This window comes from Pelecanus crispus, chromosome 5 (genome assembly GCF_030463565.1).
Source record: "Pelecanus crispus isolate bPelCri1 chromosome 5, bPelCri1.pri, whole genome shotgun sequence".
Classification (NCBI taxonomy): domain Eukaryota; kingdom Metazoa; phylum Chordata; class Aves; order Pelecaniformes; family Pelecanidae; genus Pelecanus; species Pelecanus crispus.
In genome coordinates this window covers 63691503-63714266 of record NC_134647.1, presented here as the reverse complement: position 1 = coordinate 63714266, position 22764 = coordinate 63691503, and the positions used below count along the sequence as shown (strand labels likewise).

At 38.7% G+C, this 22764-nt stretch overlaps 1 protein-coding gene across 1 annotated transcript in view; it reads left to right on the top strand.

Moving 5' to 3' along the window:
- PATJ (PATJ crumbs cell polarity complex component) overlaps positions 1 to 22764 on the top strand; it is a 147891-nt gene that overhangs the window by 103419 nt on the left and 21708 nt on the right. The window contains exons 29-33 of the mRNA XM_075710089.1: positions 2785 to 2857; positions 6259 to 6351; positions 10928 to 10984; positions 11535 to 11652; positions 12260 to 12393. Of these exons, the coding sequence (XP_075566204.1) occupies positions 2785 to 2857; positions 6259 to 6351; positions 10928 to 10984; positions 11535 to 11652; positions 12260 to 12393 (475 nt within the window). The remainder of the gene's footprint in view (positions 1 to 2784; positions 2858 to 6258; positions 6352 to 10927; positions 10985 to 11534; positions 11653 to 12259; positions 12394 to 22764) is intronic.

Sequence of the window (22764 nt, the reverse complement as noted above, 5' to 3'; positions counted from 1 at the left end):
AATAAAAGTATTTGTGGGAGGAGTGATTAATTCCTTCCCTGTTCAGTTTACATGTAACCGATGGAAATATAAACAGCTCTCTAGTGCACGAGCTCAGTAAGGAGGTGGGCTGCCATTCCAGCGTCTTATACAAACCAGTATGAGAGCTGGAACAAGAGCAATGGATGTTTATCATTTCTGCAGATAATGGAGGGGGAGCATCTGAGCCTCCCTGCTGTATAATTTGCATTGTACATTGCTTTGACCCTGCGAGTATGAACCTGTGTCTTGACTGTGAAGACTTTAGACATCTTAACCTCAAGCAATATTGAGCACTGGTAACTGAGAACAGCTTTCTCGGAGGTGGTTATGTAGCAACTATTGGCAAATACATTGAATGCTCATTTGCAGTCACTGTAATTTGAATATGATGTTCAGACTTCTAAGCTGTCTGCTCCAGCATCAAAAGAAAATGATTGCTCCTTTTAGTTGTAAATAAATTCATGCTTTAGTTGAGGACACTTATGGAAGTGGAGAGCAGAAAGAGCAATTTATTATTAGATCTGTCACTTTAAAATACATTCCCACGTTGATTCTGCTTTGAAGCATTCTCCTTTGAAGCAGCATTAAATTATTTAAATATGTACGAGTCCTAGCAGGGGGAGATTACAAGTTGTGACACTTTGTAACCTTGTTTTTTTAATTTTTTGCATCTTTTTCCAGGGAATTACTGTAAGTGGTTTTTTTATTGCTTGGAATAAAAATGGCCATCCATTTAAAACTGTATAAGAATGTTTGCGCAGTGATTGGGAAAAAAAAAAACCCACCCACATTTTGTGTGTATATATGAAGTAGAAACTAATTTGTATAATTAATTACATCCCACTTTATCATGCAGATCATGAAGCTTCTGTCTAGCAAATTTTAGAATGATATGTCTTACAAAAGTTTATACATACCTTGTTATTTTCAAGTTTACTCCTAATTGCAAGGTATGCAGCATGCATTGTAAGCTACAGAAGGGTTGTTAGTTTTCATGCTGTTTGTGCTTCATATGAATTATTGTCAGAAAAATCTCTACAGTCCAGGAAAAATTGCTGGGACTCTTAGACACCTTACATTTGTGGATTTATTCTTATAGGTTAGAGAAACAACATAATTAGATTGATATCTCAAGAAGGATAAGAGGACGAAAAATAGTATTGTCTAATATGCCTTATGGGGTAAAATGCACTTAGAAATTGTGAAACACTTATGAAATTCATGGGCTTGATTCTGTGCATTCCTCAGATTTCTGTCTTGGCCCTGTGCACACATGTTTCTGCATCACAGGCCACTCTGGTTCTGATCTTAGCATGGTTTCTGACTCCTGCAAGGCTTTGAGCAGGGCCAAGATGAGAAGCTGGGAGCGAGTATAAAAATGAGCAGCACAGAACCAATTCCTTTGAATTGTATGGCTGTTTGGTTGAAGATAAGTAAATGAATTCACCAACCTTTGCCTGCAGGATTTATCATTTTAAATGCCTGTGACTGAATTTCCCATACGCTGCTCTGCTGAGAGTAGTGTTGTCTTTCAGTGATCATAACATCTAGCTTCATGTGTTTAGCTCTTGAGGGATAAAATGAGACTTTTTTCTTCCAGGCACTTCTATAAAATGTTTTTAAGCACGCACTAGTCTAATATTTTATTTCAGCAATTAAAGAAGAAAAAATTGTACTTGTGTTACGGTGACCTTGAAGGTAGATAAAACCAGAAATCAAACCCAGAAGACCCACTGCATGAGAAATCATTTCCTTTCATCTCAAGTTCTGTATCTGCAAAGCAGCGGTATTGCTGATTCCTCCTCTCTCCTGTTTTGGCGAGCAGAGGCTCTGTGGTAGTACTGAATCTTTAGCAAAACGGGGTTTGCATCATGTTCCTGGTTTCTGTTCACCCAAAAAATAGAGGTGCATCAGTACAGTTTTCGAAGCAAAATTTGGAGTCGTTTTTTAATATGCCTCAGATTTGCTTTAAACAATATCAGTGAAATCTTATTTTACTTGGTTCAGTTTTACAGAGGCCAAGAAAACGCAGAGCTAATTCCACAAGCCAAATCATTTTAAATGGCAGTTGAGGAAAAACATTAGCAAGGCAGAATGCTATTTAATTAAAAAAAGGCTTTTTAAAGTTACAAAGTAATCAGATGTTGACTTAGGAATGCATTTTAAAGAGGACAGAGGAGAAGATGCCATACATAATAAGTGTCTTTGAAAAATAATGCACTTTATGTATAGGGGGAATCAATGTTCATCTGGTTTTTTTCTCCCTACATTTTGTAAAAGTTCTTCCAAGCTTTTACAGTGAATCTTTTAGAAAAGACCACAGCAAATATGAACAAAGAAGAAAAAGCAATCTGTTGTAGTAAAATAGGTATTAAATTTCAGTAATGTGAATGGTAGGCTATAAACAAGCAGTTTACAAATGTAGACACTATTAGAAGAGGCTAATGAAGTATTAGCATAACTATTGATGCGTAGGGACCATATACTCCAACTGCATCCTCTGATAATCCACACAAAATTAGATTTCCAAAGAATGTGATGTCAGTATGTCCAAGATGAAACTACTGTGGTCCCAAGAAGGGATGTAATCTGTTTGCTAGCAAAGAACAACAGCAAAAATGAAGTGCTTTTCTAAGCTCTAACTTCTGGTAAGAAAGAGATACCTTTTTTGCTAGTAAGAGTATTTTCTTAATGGGCAAAACCAACTCAAAAGAAAAGTTTGGCCATTATGGTTTAGTGTGTAATATGTTGTTTGTTTTACAGAAGTGAAGATGCAGTCAATCAGATGGCTGTTACTCCTTTCCCATTACCTTCTAGCTCCCACTCTTCTGTTGAGGTAGGTTTGTGGGTTGTTTTTTTTTTTTTTAATTAGGGATTGCTAAATTAGGTAGATTAATCATAATTAGTAGTTCATTATAAATTCAAGCACCTTGTCTAATTAAACCCTGAATCATAAAACGCATTGGGTAGGAACTTGACCTAATAGGCGTCTTTTCCCCTGTGTCTATTTTTATTGATCTCATCATTACTGAAAGGGCTGGCATGGCATTAACAACAGCTATTAGCAGGTTATTGCTGTACAGGAGGAAGAAAAATCTCCAAATGAAACCTTGCCATCTCCTATCCTGCTCCTTTTTCAGCTGGTTAGAGTAGTCATGGTAAGGATCTTTTGCCTGGAACATGGATATCCTCCTACAGAAGAGAAATCAGTATTTTTCAGGGTGAAGTTCCCACCTTCTAAGTTCCTTTTCCCCCAGAATACCCTCCCATCAGTGTCTCCAAAAATGAAGTAGGGATAACCAGCAATTAGCTGCAGTAAAAGAGATCACTGTATATGTGGTTTGCATTACAAGAGCCCCTTTGAGACAGTCCCAGCCTGAGAGCCCTGGTCCACCACTTTGTCCTATGCCCCAGCATCAGCCTCTCATTCCTGCTCGTTTTCTTCGTGGAGGAGCAGATGAGGGCTGTTTAAGCAGTGAGCTCTAGTACACAGTGTTGTAGCATACAGTCTTCCAATGCAAAATCTGCTTTTGTGCAGTGATCTTACGAATGTTTTTCTTCATTATAGTTGCAGTCTCAGCCTCAGTGTAGACTGATTGCTCTCTTGTGCACCATGAATCCCTACAGTGTCACCACATTGTTATCGTTTTGACATCTCAGTATGGTGTAACTAAATTTTGTAGATAAAGTACATGGTTAGCCTTGCTGTTGCTTTTTAATTCTATTTCTATTTGAGCTAATAAAGGAAAATATGTTTTATAATGCAATTGGGATTTGGTCTTGCCTTGAATTGATAAATTCATGTGCATTGAACTCCTGGTATTTCAATAAGCATTACTGTGATCCCACAGCACTGGTCCATGCTAGGTAATGCTGGATGAATCTCCTGTTTGCACACTTGCTGTTGCTTTTCAGATTATATTACCACTGATGGCTACTTCCATACAGGCGTAGTGCTTTACAGTGCAAGAGCTGCTTAGTTTTTGTTTGGATCTGAGTCATTTTTGGACAGTGCTTTGGCTTTTTGTTCTCTCCTCCACCAAAGCAGCATGTCCCGGGTGCAGCTGGTGCATTGCAAATTACTCCACAATTTAGAAAGCCCAAGTTCATTTTATTTTTGTTGACTCTTTAATACCTGCATTTGTTCCCAGCTTTGTTTAATATTTATGTCTTCAGGATGAACCACAAAGCTTTGTTTAGGCACATTCTGTGCTGTGGTCAAATGACCGTAATTAGACTCTACCAGCATGTGGAAACCAAAGCACTCAGCCTCATATGCGATGTTTGCTTTTAGAAGTAGATGCTTGTGGGTTGAGTTTCATGCATTAATGGCAAGCTCTTACTATTTACATTGTGTCTGTTTTATAAGTAAATGCAGGTTCTTACTTCTAGCTAGTATCTTTTTATTATATAAAATAAATGTAACCAAAAGATACTGTTGCTTGTAGAAGTTTACATCACTCCCCTTTGGCAGCTGTTCCTGTCTTTAAATAAAGCAAAACAAAACTGAGTGTGCATTATATCTTGAAATTATATCTTCAAATGTCTTTGAAATACCAAATAAATATTTAACATTGTATGTTACATAGACTGTGCATGAAACTTGTCAGATCACATTAAATAGCCTGGCTAGTATAACAGAGTATCAGGGTGCCATAGTTACCATGTACTATTGTGTTAATTTTCATCATCTTATCTCTATATCTTCATTAAGGTACTTTAATATGGAAAGTGATAAACAGTAAATATGCCTTAAAACAGGGTCTTGCTTCATTGCATGGAGTTGCAGGACAGGGTAAGACTATGCTGTGGGCAAACCACCAGAAGCAAAGTATAGTAAATATTAATTACTGTAAAATATCTGGGTTTTAAAAGTTTCATTCATCAGAAAACCACAGAATGAGATATCTTGTTGCAATACTGAACAGAGTGAGCCTTGTCCTAATGCAGAGGTACTTTGCCTGCTCAAGTGGTGGTCGAGACATTTACGTAACCCTCATTGTGCACTTAAATGTAAAATGTCTAATGAAAATTCAGAAATAATTTTACCTCTAGGACCTAAGATCTTGAAATTTGATTTGTTGCACATAGTCCATTTTGCTTTGCAAGAGAGAACAGCTCCAAATTTGGATCAAAGGCTTAAGTGTATTGAAACTATTTTAAAATAAAGTAAATCAAAATAATAGATCAAAAATTTTTCCAGATTCAGGACCTGGTTGGTTTAAAAAAGGGAAGGAGAATTAATATGTTAAATTTTACATGTAACCAAATCAGTGATAATCTAAACTTTCAATTCTAACTTAATATTTTTCCTGAAAAGATGCCATTTCCTATCTATCTTAACTTTAATTGTCTGTATGGGAAGGCACTAATTTTTTCTTGCAAGCATATGCTACTTAAATATATTCTAGTTATTATCTAGAGAAAATAGCAGAAAATCCTGATCAGACAAGCTTTTCTGCTTAGTATGGTGCTATTTTATGTTTCAAGGGCCATTTTTGTTGGGAATCCTCTAAAGAGAGAGAAAAACCTCATGCAGGAGAAAGTCCTGGAGCACATGTTTGTGAAAATACTTATGTCTTTTGGGACATTCAGGGTCATTTGCTGGTTCTCCAGTAGTTGTCAGTGAATGTTGTTTGCAGTATTCTCGCAATAATGCAGAACTACCTGAATCCTGGGGCTACATTTGTACTTCAGGTTGAGGATTGTGCTTCAGTGCTGGCTTAAGCCTGCTGCACTTGGTGGCCATGAGCTCTAACTAGAAGAGCTTCAGCTTTACCAATTCCTCCAGGGTGGAGCACTCAGTCCTGCTGCTACCAACCCCTTCAGATTGTATGAAGGAAACTGGGCTTCCTTTAACATGCTGAGCATGCGTGAGACTCTCCCTCCTGACAAAAGTCTGGAGAAGGCCTCTTAACAGAAACTTAACAGTTTTCACAGTTGGTAGGGATTAGTCTGGCCTTGAAAGTTGACCCAGATCTGCACCTAAGTGCTAGTATTGGACTATCTCATGGTACTTCGGGCCGTCCAAGTGGAGACCAAGGTCTGTCTTTCAAAACTTGTATTGCTTATTTGTCTCCTAACATTAGGATGCTTTAATTTTGGATCTTTTTTTACTTTTTCATGCTGCTTCTTGTTTAGAAAAACATAAGAAAAGGTAAAATTGTCTAATTATTTTCTTTAGCTGTTATGGGGGATCATAGCTGTTTAAAAACTGTTACCAATCCTTTCTACCAGGATCATGGTGGCACTGAACCTGCAAGCAGCGAAGACGACCCGAATTTGGAAGTTGTCATGAAAAGCTTGACTGATGAGGAATCCAACAAAGCTGTAAGTGACTTAAAGCGCTATTTAATGATGATTAGAACCTAGAAAATGGAGGCTTATTGGCTTGATTTGTTTTCTCTCCACCTTTGTGTTGGAGTACTAAAGCACACTTTTGTCAAATAATATCCAGTACGTGTAAGAGCAGAATCAAGCTCTTAGCTTTGCATACATACACTGTTCTCATGAACTAAAAAGTCAGTATAATTTGTTAAAATATTGAGATAAGAGTTTTTATGTAGCATTTTGGCCCTCTCTTGAGTTCTTTCTCAGTGAGGGGATTGAGTTTCCACTCTTGCCATCCATGTGTGACAAACTTCAGAAAAAAGCGTGGTCTGTAAATCATATTCTTATTTATATTCATAGCTTCATAAATTCTAAGGCCAAAATGTCTATTATCATAATCTAGTCTTGCCTCCTGAATAACATAGCTATAGAGTTACTCTCAGTAATTTCTACATCAAGCCCATAACTTTTGGTTTAATGTGGTACTGTCAGTATGCACTGTAATAAATACTTAACTTCTCATTGATACAGATGGAGTTTTTTGTTGTTTAATATGTCAGGATTGTGCATTATCAGAAATCTGAAAGTCCTTCAGGGTGCAGCTCTAATTTCTTTTTTTGGACTCTATGTTAAAAGTTTAAAATGGAAAACTACTAAACATGCTGAAGAGTGACTAACCTAGAGGTACATAAAATTTGCTGAGACAGTCTTTTTGTCCAACAGCCTACTCCTTTTTCAAGGAGTGCATTGGCTGAGACTTGCTGTGTGTGCAGTTTGTGTATGCTGTCCTCAACTAAGAAAACTTGACATTTCTGGATTTGGGGTTTTTTTTCCCCTCCTTAAATATGTTCTTCCTGCTCCATCATGTCTTTTGCAAAGGGTGTCCTGGGTTTTGCAAATATGAACTGAATATACATAGTGTTCTATAGCTAGTAAGTAATTAATGAGTCTATGAACTCCAAGAGTCAGGAAGTGTTATGTGCTACTCAAGCATCAGAATTAACCACCCACATGAAATGGATTGGTTTGTGTCCCTAATGGATTACAAAAAAGTTGGATTATTTGTATTTGGTAGCCTTGTGCAGAATCCTCCTTTGATGCACTGGAATATAAATGAATCGGAGTTTTATTGTATGCATTTACAGGTGTAATTCACTTGATTTTATTGCTGTTCTTGCTCAACTTGGCAAGAAACTTTTGAGGGATTACAAGGTAACATGGAAAATTGCTCAAAGACCAAGGTGGATAAAAATATGTAAAATGTACTGTACAAAAATGAACTATGGGTGTAGGATATTATGCTGTGCAGCTTTTTGAAAGGTATTAGAGGAAGCGTGAATGTAAGGGCGGGGGGGGGCAGGAATTTGCAGCAATCCAAGATAGGTGTGGAGGGAAAATGCGGCTGGAACAACAGGGAACCCAGAATACATTGTCAGCTTCTTTTCAAACTTGAATAAAGAAAGAAGGAAATTGTGGAGCCAAAGGGTAGAAGTTACAGTATTTTAGACTGAAAGCTAAAAAAAAAGAGAAAGAGCATTGGTGGTAAGAGTTGTCCAGAACAGGGCAATGGCAGAAAGGTAATAGACAAAGGCATGGATTTTTTGAGAGCCTCTAGGTGAGGAGAACATCAGCATAGTACTTAGTTTTTCTTTCCCAATGTCCATACCAAATGATCTCATCTTTCCACTTAAGTTGTTCATGTAACAGCAACTGGCTGCTACAATTTACTTTTTCTCTTTGGAATTCAAAACATGTTATCCAGCAGGCCAGTATTATTATCCCCGCTGCGGCACAGAGGGGAAGTGACCTGTCCCGGGTCACTGGCGAGACCAGGAGGCAGTGAGTGTGTCACTCTTCTGGCTGCTGCATAGCCCTGCCTTCTTTCAATGGATATTTGCTTAGAGGTGACTCACTGATTTTTCCATTAGATAAGTAGATACTGAAAAGTTAAGGGCTAGGAGGTGGATTTAGAAAAGTATTCAAATGCCTATAGATCCAACTGCTCATTCTGTAATGCCTTAAGTTGGGCCAACCCTTGGTTTAGAGGTATAAATGGAGGAAAAATAGTGGCAAAAGCCAGTTTCATAATTTCAGAGTTTTCTTTCAATCAGGATTTTAAAACTACATGGCAAGTATTTCTAAGTGTATCTTATTTTTGTAAATGCTGATGGTTGCGATCAGTCCCTTCTGACCAGAAGGAAATGGATTTGTAGTCATATTGGCATTAAGAATTTGACACTGCAGTGCAGCATAAGACAGCTCATTATTTTGAAGAAAAGAGATTTCTCTTGCAGTCTTCTAGTGACTGTTGAGGCGAAAGAAAGTAGTGCCTTGTTTTTCATAGCATGATGGTATCTACTAGAGCCTAGTGCTACTTCACCATTGTTATTGAATTTCTCAGTCATATGTCAGGAGAAATCAGGAATGTAAAAGTCAACAAGTAAGATCAAGTTCACTGAGTAAATAAAAAGTATGTGCTTATCAGCAGAGATCTTCCACAAGTATGTGCAGCTCAAAACATGGGCAGGATGTCTCACCGAGTGACAGCTGTAATAAAAAAAAGAATTAAAAAATTCACATCATTCTCTATTCATTTGTTGCTGATAAATTTGTCAGTCTCTCCCAAGATACTTTTTGTTGTTATTTCATCACTTTAAAAAGTATAAAGTTATATAATGGACATCATTGTAGACTTGGATGATAAGAGGGGGGAAAAGAAAACAACTTCATTTCTGAACTGGAGAGAACAGAAGTGTTAGGCAAAGTCTGCATGCTTATTAGCTGAGGTTTGAGGTGGCCTGATAGAAGGTCATGTTTTTCTGAAGACTGTAGCTATCTTGCTTTCCCTAAGGTGTCATTGGAAAATAATTGATATATGGGGCTTTGAGATGTTCTCAAAACTTTTAATTTTAGAAAGGTGAAAATGGCTTGAGCAGTCATCGTGTGTGCTCTGAAATACCTTGCATTGTTGGTGTCCTGGCAGAGCATGTACGTAATTCATGTTGTGTGGGTGGGATAACTAACCTGATGTTTGGTATGTGAGAATGGATTCATTTTCCTTAAAAGATTTGAACTTGGAACAATAAGCTGTCTTTACCACAAATAGAAAACATGTCCTTGAAACATTGGCAAAGAGGAGGGCCTTCATAAAAATGCATTTGAGGGAGTTGAATTAGATTAAACCAGTCAGGTCACAGGCTTATGACAGAAGCTGAGTGTACAATATGGTGCTGGAGGGGCTGGAAATGTTTTTATTTTGTTCAGGTGCCTCTAGCATAGTCTGAGTTAAATGGAGAAGGTAAGAGAGGTTTAAAGGTGATGTTTGGTGCTTACTTGATGTGAAGATGAAGTTTCAGATTTTAGTTACATATCAGAATGAAGAAGGGAAGTATGAAATAATTTTTCATTGCTCATTAGAAGAGTCTCATAAAATGACAAAGCAGTCTTCCCATTTCTCCCCTGACACCTCTGATAATACAATGAGATCACCATTTTATCTTTTTTCTTGTTATCCGTTTGGATGATAGTTACAGTTGTATAGTTACAATAAGCTTGGAGAAAAATGCAGGGGAAAAAAAAAAAAAAGCAGGGAAAAATAAAAAGCCTGTGGGGTTTGGTGTGATTTAACATAATAAAACTCCAGCAAACAAGGCCGGTATTTTCAAGCTTAGTTACCTAAAATTTGATTTATGTATTTTTTTAAATGTATGAATTGTCATCTCAATTAGAAATTCTTTTGAGATGCAGAATATCTCTGTTGTCTTTTGAAGTTGGTACCCAGCTTTTCTGAAAACTAGGCTGTTTGTCAGGTTTTTTTAACATGGGGTAAGATAACTAACTAATACTGTGATCAAAGTGGCCTAAGTTTGGCTAAGAGCTAACAAAGGCAGGGCACTGCAACCGTCTGGAAGCAGTTGTAGAAGTAGGAGAGAAAAAATATTTTTTTTAATGTGTTGCAAGGATATGGAAAGAAATAAGGATACAAGTGGGGCCTGTGACTGAAGTGCCGTTGTTTGAGATATTTATAATAAGGCTGGATGATGCACTTCAAGCAGTTACTTTATTTAAGTAATGGCAGCATGCTCAGTGCTGCTGAGGACTACCAAAAAAGGGAGGGGGAAGGATGACTTTGAACCCCTTCCTGCTGCAGGCACCAAAGAGTCTCAGCTACCTGTGTGCTAGAGGTTCAGCACACATGTACCTGCATGTTTCCACACAGCATGGGAATTACTGTGCCCATCATCCCAGAGGATGCGCTTCCTTCTCCTTTAGAGCTTCTTATTGCTCAGGAACAATATAGGCCATGCGTGATAATCTCCCCCAAAAAGCCCTTTCCTTACATTGTACGCCTCCAAAACTGTTCTGTGTGGTTTTAGTAATTCCTGATATTCCTTGGATTCACACTATTTTTTCCACTTCTAAGTTCTGGGCTTCGGCTGTGTGTTGTGCTACAGGTGTACTTGTGTGACGAAATATCACTGTTTGCCTACAATCACCATTTTGAGTTTTGGAGGATGTTTTATTTAAGCTAATGTGACATTTTCCATACACCTCACTTTCTTTTTTGAATTTTTAGGATGTGAAATGCAAAGCTGACAAACCAGTGCTGGCAGAGGAGCAGCTCCAGGAAAATGTATGTTGTGGTTAAGTTAACCAATAAGGGGGGGGGGGGGGGGGCAGTTCTGGGGGCTTGATCTAGTTGAAGATCGAGTGATTTATGGGGGCAAGGGGTTAACTGGGGAGACATTAAAATAATTTTCTTGGGGGGAAACTTAAAAAATTACTTGCTTCTCTTTAACTATGTGGAAATAGTCACACATGCTAATGTCAAGGATGTTCTTTGCTGAACAAAAACAAAAACAAAACAACCAAAAAAAAAAACCCCAACAAAAAAACCCACCAACCAACCCATGTTATTTGGTATGAGAGGCACAACTGAGAAAGGTGAAGTCCTGTCCCTACTTCCTACATGAGCATTTCTGGAAGCATAGTTATCTAGTCATCCTGATTTTCCATTTATTTATGAAGAGAATGTTTTCAGTTCATCTATGCTTATTGCTGTTTTCCCTTCTGTTGACTCAGTGGATTTAATAAGGTACGATAATCAGCAGCTAATGATGGTGTCCACATAACATGCCTGTCTGTGATTGATCTCTTTTGCTTCTGCTTTGCTTTGCTTTTAGGTCCTCAACCAGATCAAACAATCCAAAACTTCAACAAAAGTACCAGTCAACTTACAGGAGATACCGCTGGTGCCAGCACCTACTTATCTTTCTCCAGAGACAGAAGTCACCAGCCATAGTATGAAACAGTTATTTTTTCCACCAATATAGTATATATTTGGTACCCTAACCCAGGATGGATCTTCTCTTTTTTTTCCAGATAACTTTTGCTGAGATTTTTTTCTTTGAATATCAAATTACCCGTTTTAAGTTATTTTATAAAGTGTTTGTATTTTTCTCTCATTTTATAATTTTTGAGAGCTTGAAGATGTCTGTGCTTGTTTTTCTTGACTTTTACATGCAAAGGTATTGTTCCTCTTTTTAATTAAAATAAAAACAGAAGGAAAGGCAATCTGGGACATCCTGTCTATTGCACAGTGCTGGGACATGGCCTTATCTGTCCTGGATGGAATAATACACCTTGCCATCATGATCTGAACTGTATAAGTTATAACTGAATTAAATGTCCTCCCAGACATTTACTCGGAACCTTTACTCACAGAGCTCTGGAGTTGTTCTAATTTAGAGACTTCAGAACTGACTCAGAGTAGTAGTCCGATTTAGATTTGTAAAGGTGAAGAACAAAATACAAGAGCTTAATTGCTTGCTCTCATACGATTCCTTTGATAGTTTTCATTTTCTCATTGAATAGTGTGACTTCTTTCTTTACCTTTTCATGTTCTTAGGTGTCTTTCCATCTCTATTGCCTGTGGATCCAGCAACGTGTCCTATAGTTCCAGGGCAGGAGATGACTATAGAGATATCTAAGGGTCGGTCAGGCCTAGGACTCAGCATCGTCGGGGGGAAAGACACTCCACTGGTGAGTTTCTGTTAAACTAATATTTACTGTCTCTGTTAAAGAATAGGAGACAGACAAAGAAAACATAGAAACTGATGATGCCATTAATCTGTAATTGCTCTAATTAATTGTTCAGTACAGGGAGGAGAAGCCAGCACCTACAATTTCCAATAACAAATTGATAATTTTGCCTTGTATCAGATCAGTTGTTTTCTGTTCCTGTTTAAATTGAAAGGTTTGTATTTCAGTAGTGCTTTCTGCTATGATTAGAGTTTACAAATATGTATTCTTTTTTAACCATCGTGAATTAAAAGTTTCAAGCAGGTAAGTTACCAGAATGGTTGGACTAGAAATGAATGTCACAGAGGTAGAGCTACTTCAGCAAGATTAACACCTCCATCTTGAGAGCATAAATGCTTAGTAGCTGTTTAAACAAACTGTGATTTATCTCCCTGCCAGCAAAAGCCCTTGCTGAACAGAGGTAAACCAAAGGTAATCTTTTATTGTTTTCTGTGTCTTTTTGCTTAATCGTGCTCTTGGCTATGCTGTTTTTAAAAAAGTTATCTTCAGCTAAATTGAAATGTATCCATTCAAGTGTAAACTCAGGAAGTTAGTTATACTAAACCCTTCTCTGCCTCTGCTGTTGCTGTTTCCGCTCCACTTTCTGTTTAAGAGATGCTATGCTACAGTATAACAGAATGTCAGATTGTTTTTTCAAATGTCAAATTCAGTACTTTCAGTAAACAAGTCTGCTGCAGAGGTGTCTTTACTGTGTTCTGCTGAATCCCCTGCCGCAGAGACACTTAAAGCAATAGAGCTGCTCTGTTACATGCAGTTGTTCCCGAAAATATTATGGTGGTGCATCATTAAACAATGAATTGCTGTGAGCGTCAGCAGCTACAGATGGTTGCAATGTAGTAATCCTTCTCCAGACCAAGAAAAAAGAAGGAAAAAAACCTGAGGAAGTTGAAAGGAAAAAGAAAGTTTTGTTTTGCAAAGCGTAGGCTGTATCTTTTACAGTATTAAAGTGGAAATTGGAAAAGGTTCAGCTTTTGGTCCCATTTATCCAAGTCTCCGATTATGTACAATTTGGATGAATTGCTGTTTCACATGGAGATAGATCTGAGTTATATCGAAGGCTTAAATCAGCCTATATGGTTTTCACTCTGTCCAGCTATGCACTGTTTTGTATCCAGTCCCTTTTTTGCAAGCTCCTCAGTGTTGAGTAGATTCAAATAAGAAGTTCAGCGTTAGTCATCTCTCTGCTTTTTCATTTAACTGGAATTTGGAAATAATATATGGCAGTCTGTCAGACGCAATCTGGTACATGTCTTTCATGAGATTTTAATATAAATAAATGAAAATTATAAATATCTGCTTTACAGAGCAGATGAGAAAAATGCAAAGGATTTTATTCTCTAAATTGAGTAAATGGTTTTGGTTAAGTATTGTACTTTCATTAGTTTATTCATTAAAGTGTCCTCCTAGGAATTTATTTTAAAAACCTATATGCTTGATTGCAGTAACTGAAATTCATGAAGGGAGGGAGGTCCGACTTCCCACATTGCTGATCCTTGCATTACAGGATTTACCAAAATGAGTCCCTGTTTCTTTTCATATTTCTGAATCTGCTCATTCAAAGGCAAGCAATGTTGTTTCATAGGAAACAAGTTACTTCTGTGAGACCAGAGTCTAATCTGATTGTTTACCATGTGCAGACACCCTCTCTCAGATTCTCCCTAACTTGCTTATCCAAAACGTGTGCAAACCCTTCTCCTCAAAGCAGGTAACCAGGGTTGCATCTTTAGCTGGTGGGATCATCATCGCTCTGTCTACTTTGTACTACTGATCTCCCTCAAATTATTTTGTTGCCTGCCTTTTTTGCCATGAAGGCAAAAAACCTTTTGTTAAAGAGTTGAAATGAAGTTCACATAACAAAATGAGGAGGGGTAAAAGAAAATACTACTCAAGATTGTGGGAAAGTTTCTGTCTTTTGGGGGTGTTTGGGCTAGAGAGAAAATATAACAAAAGTTAGGTACATGAAGCTGAGTGATGTATCTTGTCTTGCTCTCCATCATTTGTTTTTAACTTGAGGATATAGATTGACATCTTTTGTATTTTAAAAAAGGCAAAATAAATTTACTTAGAGCTACACTGCTTATATACGTGTTATGCTTATGTGCCATAGAAGTTCATAATTTCTGAAGGTCTCGTGTGGCAGAAATTGTGTATCCAAGACCCACTGTTTTCTGCAGTGCAGAGAAATTAAAATGAAGCTATAATTGGCTTCAGCAGTTCGAGTTTGCTTTTTTAGATATTTTTGAAATGGGAACTGTCAGATCAGAGTTGGAAAGAATGGGAATAGCACCATTCATAGACGTCTCTGCAGGCTTGAAGTAGGGATGCTGTCTTTCATACTCTTGTAGTTCAGATGGTGCATGCAGACAATAGAGGTGAGATGCCCTGACAGGACCTTGGAAATGTGCTCTATCAGGGACAAGAAAAGGGGTGGCAGTATGGGGGTGAATCTGTGGGAGCAGTGCCTGCATGTGCCACCAACAGCTGCAGAGACTTTTTCTTTTACCTTTTTGTCCTCTGAGAAAACAAGACGTGAACACACATTTCTTCCTCCCCTTTTCTATGGGGGTATCTTTATTTTGTACCTGCGCAGGTGTGTAAGTGTCTATGAAACGATGAAGGATATCCACCCCGGTTTCTAGGATTTCAGAAGTAATTAATTGGTACAGGGAATAGAGGGAAGCTGTGCCTTGATAGAACTTGTCCAATCTAAGGGGGCTATGGCAAGAATATAAGAGTCTCATCGATGTGGTATTAAAATGCCCTTGATCTAAAAATGTTTAGCTGAGTGCTAGCAGTCAATGCTGGTGCACAACAGCAGCTCATGTGTGATGGGAAAAGCTCACTTCAGAATATTTTGGATCTTTCTTAAACACATAATGTACAGTCCCAGCCTTTGGAATAATAAATCTGGCAGCCTGCTAAAGGGGCACGGTGCTTCAAAATGAAATATGGAGTGCAACTTTTAAGTCATAACCTTAGGAATCCCATAGAAATCACCAAGTAGAGACTTGAAAAATACAGCCTGTGAGCAGGGAGGTTAATTTGTTCAGGAGGTTGGAAAGTGATGTCTTAACCCCTGTGAAATGTTTTTTGGTGAGAAGATGACCATCCCATTAAACTTGCAAAACCAAGGACTGTGGCTGTGTGCTCAGGGGAGCGGGAGAGCATCAGCTGGAAAGATGTGCTTGTAGAAAAGGCACAGGGAAGGAAGGATTGTCCTTGAGAGTTATCTTCATGTTATTGATCTTTAGACTGCTATAGCCCTTAAGCAGTCCTATTTAATTTTATTCTAAGGGTTGATTTTTATTTTTATTTTTTTCTTCACTGTCTTTCATTTCACCTTGCCATGTACCCCTGAGAGAACACAACACATGGCCTCTGCTTTAAAGCAATTAAACTGCAGAGTGGAGGTGGCCGAAGTACAGGGCTTTCCATTTGTGAGATTTTTTTGTTGTTGTTGTTGTAGTCCAATCAAACTTGTAAAAGTAACTTCAGAGTGGGAATTAAAAAAAAAAAAAAAAAAGAGAAGTGTTTTCAGAAACATCCCAAAATGAGGTTTGCAGCTCTAACTCTGCTCCCCAGGACACCGTCCTGCCCTCTTGTCCCCCTGGTTGCTGAATTGTGTATAAATGCTTGTCAGCTCTACCACTGCTAATAGGAGCCATAAACCTGACAGGGGTGTCATTGTCACTTGGCAGCTGCCAGTGCTCTCAGGGCGCCTGAACCGCTCCAGCCACAGGACGCCCGGGATTCATGAATGCGGCAGACCTGTTTGGGCAACGCCTGCGGTGCAGCTCTGAGAGCCGCAGGCACTGCAAACCCCAGCGTGGTCGGCAGGATGCTCTTGCTTGGGCTGCCAGCTCCGAGCCTGGACAAGCTGTGACTCAGTTAGACATGGAGTTCAGCTTTCAGACTTGGCGTTCGTGGCAGCGAGCCAGCATTGGCATGGCCAGCTGGCCCAAGTCTGCACAGGCTGGGACTATGCAGGTCCGGGACGAATAACTGGCCCTGCAGGATACAGGACTGGCAGCACCGGATAGTCCAGTTGTTCACCATAAATTTAGGTGAACAGCGATTCAGTGATTAGGTGAGCAGTTATTCTGCTTTTGATTCATTGTGTTCAGCGTAAGTTGTTTCAAGGCAAATAATTTAGTTTCAAGTAATGGGCTTTTTCCTCTGAAACTGTTTTGCCAGAAAGTTTCTATGAGGCTTTCTTCTTAAATCATCTGAGAATAGGGCATCAAGGAATTGTTTAAAAATGTGTCCTGGTACTCCTCCAGGTGGCTTGTGGGGTTAAATCATCTGAACCCTAATGTCACCTCAGAGTGGGTGAATGCTGCAATGTCTTGTCCAGTTAGCAGCTCACAATGAGTTATTTTCTATAAAACAGGATTGTCAATTTACAGGGATTTTATTCTTGGCAGTACATGGAAAAAGCATCGCTCTAAGATACAAACATTTTCTTAGGTGGGAGCACTGTTTTGCTTCCAGCTGAATAATTTGGTAATGGTTGAGTTGATTACTCATAGTTATTGACTCTGTATTTGCTGCCTGGGTGATTAAGACACTCAGACATGCTGGAGGGGATTCAGTGGTTTCAAGGCTGGTGGAGGCTGGTACAGGGGCATTCCCCCCCAGGCAGAGTTAGAAAACCCTGGGAGGGGAGGAGAGCACAGAGGCTCAGCTGGGGCTTGAAATCACAGTTCAGTACTGAAGAGACACATCTGATATAAAAGAAAAAAAGATTGCAGGAGCAGTAACCTAGGGCCTCTTTGGAGGTGGAGTAGCTAGGAGGCGGTCATTATCAGAACTTCACACAGAAAGGAAGAAAAGTAGTATACTTTATCCTGTGTCTTTTTTATTGAAAATGACAACAAACCTCTTATGCAGAATTTTTATACTGGGTTGTCTACTTTGAATTTGGTAAATATTCTTTTTTTTTACTTCTGCTTTCAGCTGGCTTTAATAAAAAGCATTTCTAAGGCAATTAACAAACTTTAAGGTACTCCATCTGTAAAATAAAGTGATCCACAAAGCCAGGGAACTGGAACACTTTAGCAATGCTCCAAAAAGTAACAGAATATGCCTGCGCTCAGCTAACACTAGTTGGTGTGAGAGCTGGTAACGCCAGAGTCGGAGAGGAGAAAGCTTTTCTAATCACCTTGGTTAGCCCAGAAGGCTTTCTGGCTTGCAGCGGAGCAGGGGGAGCTTCGTGGTGGTGGGGATGCAGTTTGACAGAAGGATATTTAGATTCATTCTGTCAGTCCAGGTGAGTCATACCTTGCATAAACCCCATCTGTTAAGGAAGGGCAAGGGAATAATCAAGAAAACTGTGACTTTAAATTGCAGCTGTTCAAGACCCGATGTTTGCCCCTGGAGCTGTGAGGGCTAATTACCCTGCTAGGATCTCCACGCTGCCAAGAGCAGGCTGTTACTAATACCAAAGCCAAGACTGATATCTCTGTTTTGTGCCATGCTGCAGTCAGCAGTGGGGACCTACCTAAACACGAGGACTGATGTGACTTCTCTGTTACTAAACAAAAAGGTTCTCCCTTGGCTGAGCTTTCTTCCCTCCCTCCCACCTCAGTTATATTTAGATTCAGCAAAAAATAACTTCATCAGTTACAGACAGCTGAGGTCTGAGTGACTTTGTAGACAGTCATCAAGTGCAGCTAAGACTGAAACTGTTTTAGTGGAATATGCTTACCTTGTAACTACAAATGAAAAGCAAGATACTGGCCTCAGGAGGGTTTCAGCAATATATTGGCTATAGATACTGTTGCTGTTAAGTCTATCGCACAATGAATAGAACAATAGAATGAAAAATGGTAATAGAGGTCCTAAGTTTTTAATTGTGGCTTGGGTATTGTAGAGGAAAAGTTTGCGGTTGGAAGAGAAAAAAATGCAATCAATTCTTCACCATCACCCACATTTATAAAACAGAAGGCAATTTAATGACAGAGTGGTAACTGCAGTTAGCCTGAAATTGTGAGGAATTGCTTTGACTCTTGGTTGGATAATGTTAAAATGAAGTTGGTGGATTCATCATAATTCCAGAAGGACCTTAGCTTACAGCAGCATGAAAAAACCCAACTGCTTTGTACATGAGTTATCAGAAATGGGAGTTAGAGTAGTAAGTTTTGCAAATCATACATTTGATTTTTGGCAAGGGTTTAGCTGACTGCACAGCTAGCTTGCATAGCAGTGCCTTGCTTGAAGAAGTTGGTGTCTTCCAGGAGCATAAATCAACCATAAAATTGAAGCTAACGGTATACAAAAGCAGTAGGACATGTCAGAATGGACTTCAGGAATATCTTGCTTGCTGCTGGTTGAAACCACTGGCTTTTGGCTTCCTGTCATATGCATTCAGGATCTCATGCATTCTTTATAACCTGTGTTATGCACTGTACACTGTAAATTTTTGTATTTTTTTTGTTTAATAAAATAATGAGAGTGAGAGAGTTAACATTTTAATATGTAGTTCTGTGTTTTATTATTCCCTCTAAAATGAGCATGTATACTTTTTGAAAAACTTTGGTTTGCTTTGGCATGTGATTCATAGAAACATAGCTCCTTCTATCATTCTGACTTAAGTCATATATTTTTACACTAAACATCTTATTACCTTAGTTTTATTATTTCAGAATCAAAGGAGAGCTTGCAAATGTCTATGACTGCAGACCGAAGGAATGTTAATGAATAGTGCCATTGAATTTTCAGGTTTTAGCTTTTCTGATCTTAGAGAATATAACTGTAAGCAAAAATATTATGCAAGCTGAATAAAATTTAAATAAATAAGGACCAGATGTAACTATAGGGGCCTATAAAATGTAATACAAATATTATCCACTTCCTTAAAATAAATCTGTATTTTAGTATGAAAAATTATATTCATATTGATGTTGTGGAGTAATCTTTTTTATGAAAGTTGGCAAACGAACACCATCTCTTGCAAGGGCTTGTTCTTAAATGGGAAACAGACCTTTTGTTTTGACCTTGAGTAGAGAAGTTTTTCAGTATCGTGCAATGTAAAGCATTTTTACATTAACACAGTAATACATTTTTACATTATATAGCCTGTTTTATTACAGTAGTGTTTGGCTTAGGATTTTGGGTGCCTGTTAATGGTTTGTGAATGCTAGCAATTGCAAAATAGTTGAGTGTTAGAAGGAGGTATATGCAGCACAATGCATTAGATAAACCCCTTTAAGAAGTCAAGTGATTTGTTTGGAGTTGACCTTCAGCTTTTGTTGCTGAACCATTATCTTTTAGATTCCATTTAGATCTGCGAATGGAAGATCATAGATCATACATAACTGTTGTAATTTCCTCTGCCTACAAGTAACCAGCAGCTGGATTTATTTTAACTACTGACAGATTCTTATGTGGGGCTAATTCTTCAGTGAAACACACTGTGCAACTAGTTGATTTCTACTTTATCTATGAACCAGCCTGTAAAAATGAAATGACAATTTTACTACTCTGGACAAAGTATTATAAAAGTTGAAAAGGAAATAACTGATGATATTGTACTTGCCCTGGGAAAGAGATAAATCTGTAATCCTGCAGTCAGCAAAAACCCTTGTAGCTTTATTATCTTTAATAAATGCTAATTTAGTATAACATTTGTAGCTATTTAGGAAATTTGTTGGAAATGTGTAATATTAGCTTAGGAGAACACAACTTGTCAACTAAATCAGAAAACATCTTTTCCTGAATGTTGTTTTATATCTAGCTTACTGTTTTGCTTCCTCAGGGAAGTACTCTAATCCATGCAGAAAGCTTCATTTCTTACACCAAATACATAATTATGGTTAGTGGTAAGACTTGTTCACCTAACTACAGACCAAACTGAGATACAGGCACGTAAAATTCATGTAATTCCAACAGTTTGCCCTGCCTGCTTTCTAGCCCTGCCTGCTTTCTAGCCCTGCCCAACCAAATAGGTTCCCAAAAATCTGGTGTGTCTCTTTTGAGCTGGACTTTCAGCATTATTGTCTGTGTGTACTCAGAAGTGTCTGGGAGACAGGTACCTTTTCCCCATATAATGCTCCTTTGGTCCAGGACAAATGGCTGGTGATGCTCTGGTGGTACAGGGCAGAGCTATGGAACTGATTTCTACTCTCAGGACCATTCGGGGGATTCTTTCTCTAATGATTGCCACCTTAAAATGCACATCTTGGTAAACACAGTCTGGGATTTTCAAACAACTCATTTCTAACTGAGTATCTTACCTGGTGTCATTCTATCCCGATGATTATTGCAGTCCTCAGTGTGTAGTGGTACACCTTACTTTGGTGAAGCACCTTTGATCCTATCAAAATAATGGCTGGGTCTTGTAGACTGAAATAGTACAGCAAAGATAAACTCAAAACAAAGTTAATATTAGCTCAGTTAAAGAAATAGCTTGTTGTGAATGATCTGCAGTAGATAAGGGACTATTCAGTACTAGGCAAGAAGCATCTTTACCAAAATTCAGACCTTTTTCCTTGTCAAATCCAGCCAACACCAGGTATGTGGGGATTTCTCTGCTCCAGTTCTTTTGAAATCTCCCCTCTTTGCATACTGTTCCAATTTTTTATCACATGATACAACTTCACCAAAATATCCATGGTACTTAATGTTTGAGACTCCTTCATGTCTTGTGCCCTTTTACTCCCTCACCCTCTACTCCCAGCATTTGCAAATAACAGTCTGGGGGCTGATTTTCAGTGGCAAAGGGCACCTGCACTGAAAGCTGCTGCTTGTCCTTCTGAAGAACAGCTGCATAGAAGAAAAGAAACACTAGAGAGACTGGCTCAGAAGCTATAAACTTGCAGCAAACATGTGAGCAGTCCAAGCCTAAAGCCAGACAACTTGTGAGACTTTCTCACCACTGTTTATGGTCCTGCAGGCTTTTAAGGTTCACTTGGTCAGTGATTTTCCTGAATAGGAAGCTGACTTTACCACCTTTCTCCCAAAGGCTCAATCAAGACCGTGCTATGTGGTCATTGCCTGGGGTCTCTGCCATACCAGTTCTTGACATTTAAGATACAAAGATTAAGCTGTCACTCTTACTGAATTTAATTCTTAATGTTAGCATTTCTATTTGTGTGCTCTGTTGATGATGAGTTGATATTCTTCCCCTGCCGGGTCTCTGAAGATGTTATAAATCAAGCAGAAAAAATATCCACAGCTTGGGGGGGAGTTGAGATCTGATTCTCTGAGAGTTCAGGGCTATTCCCCTCCCTCAGATAGAAGGCGATGCAATGTAGATCACACTGCACATTTCACAAGTTGTATTTTCCGTAAGTGGTTTCTCAGAGTGGGATGCTAATTTCTGTAAGGTTGTCTTGCTCTCACTGTTCAGTAGTCATTCGCCCTGCACCAGCGTTGTTCGTCAAGGTGTCGACCAAGAGGCTACATGAAGTTTTCTACTTGTCTGCCTTTTCTTCCAAAACCTCGTTTTGTCAGAGTCAGTGTGAGAGTTGTCACTCATGTGCCTTCCCTTTGCTCAAGAAGGCCGTGCAATCACAGTGGTATTCTGTTAGTAAAGTGAGAGTGAGGGGTGTAGCTGTCCCACAGCTCAAATCCCCACAGCTCAGATCTGAAGCTTACAAAATACCGTCTAGTATACTGCATGGCATGTTTGGTACGCATTACCACTTGTTAGCAGATTTGGTGCACATCATATACAAACCAGGGAACTATTCTGGCTTGCAGGTGATTTTTTTATTAGTAGTAGTAGTAGTATTTTTTTAGCCATGCAGTATAGATAGTATTTATGCATTTGGCTTCATTTCACTGGGCTGCAGGCCCTTCAATAGCCTTTAATATAAGCATTATTCATCCCAGGACAGCAACCTCAACCTCAGCAGTAGCAGACAAATTCCATTCTTTGTCTTTCAGTGTTTTCGCGGTCAGATAGTCTAAGTTTACACCTGTGAGCATGGACTTTGTTTACCATAGAAAAACACTGTTTATATGCCCTTGTATTGGCTTGTATTCTGCATCCTTCCATCCCATACAAGAAATGTTCAACTTTGCATTAATTCCCAATTTGTATAATGGTCCCAGACTATTCTTTGTCAAAATATGCAAAGATTAAAGCTCCAATTTGTTGAATGGATTTGTAAACCTTATGAAGTATGTGCTTTCAGCAGCTGGATATCTTTCTTTAAACAACTGTGTTCTTGATATGAGAGTGTTTTTATTTCCCCCTTCTGCACAAACTGTTTTTGTGACTCTGCCAAGCTATATCATGGAGTGCTATAATCTATATGAAACTGGTAGTGAAAGGAGATGGGGAGGGATGGGAGTGAAAATCTGTCC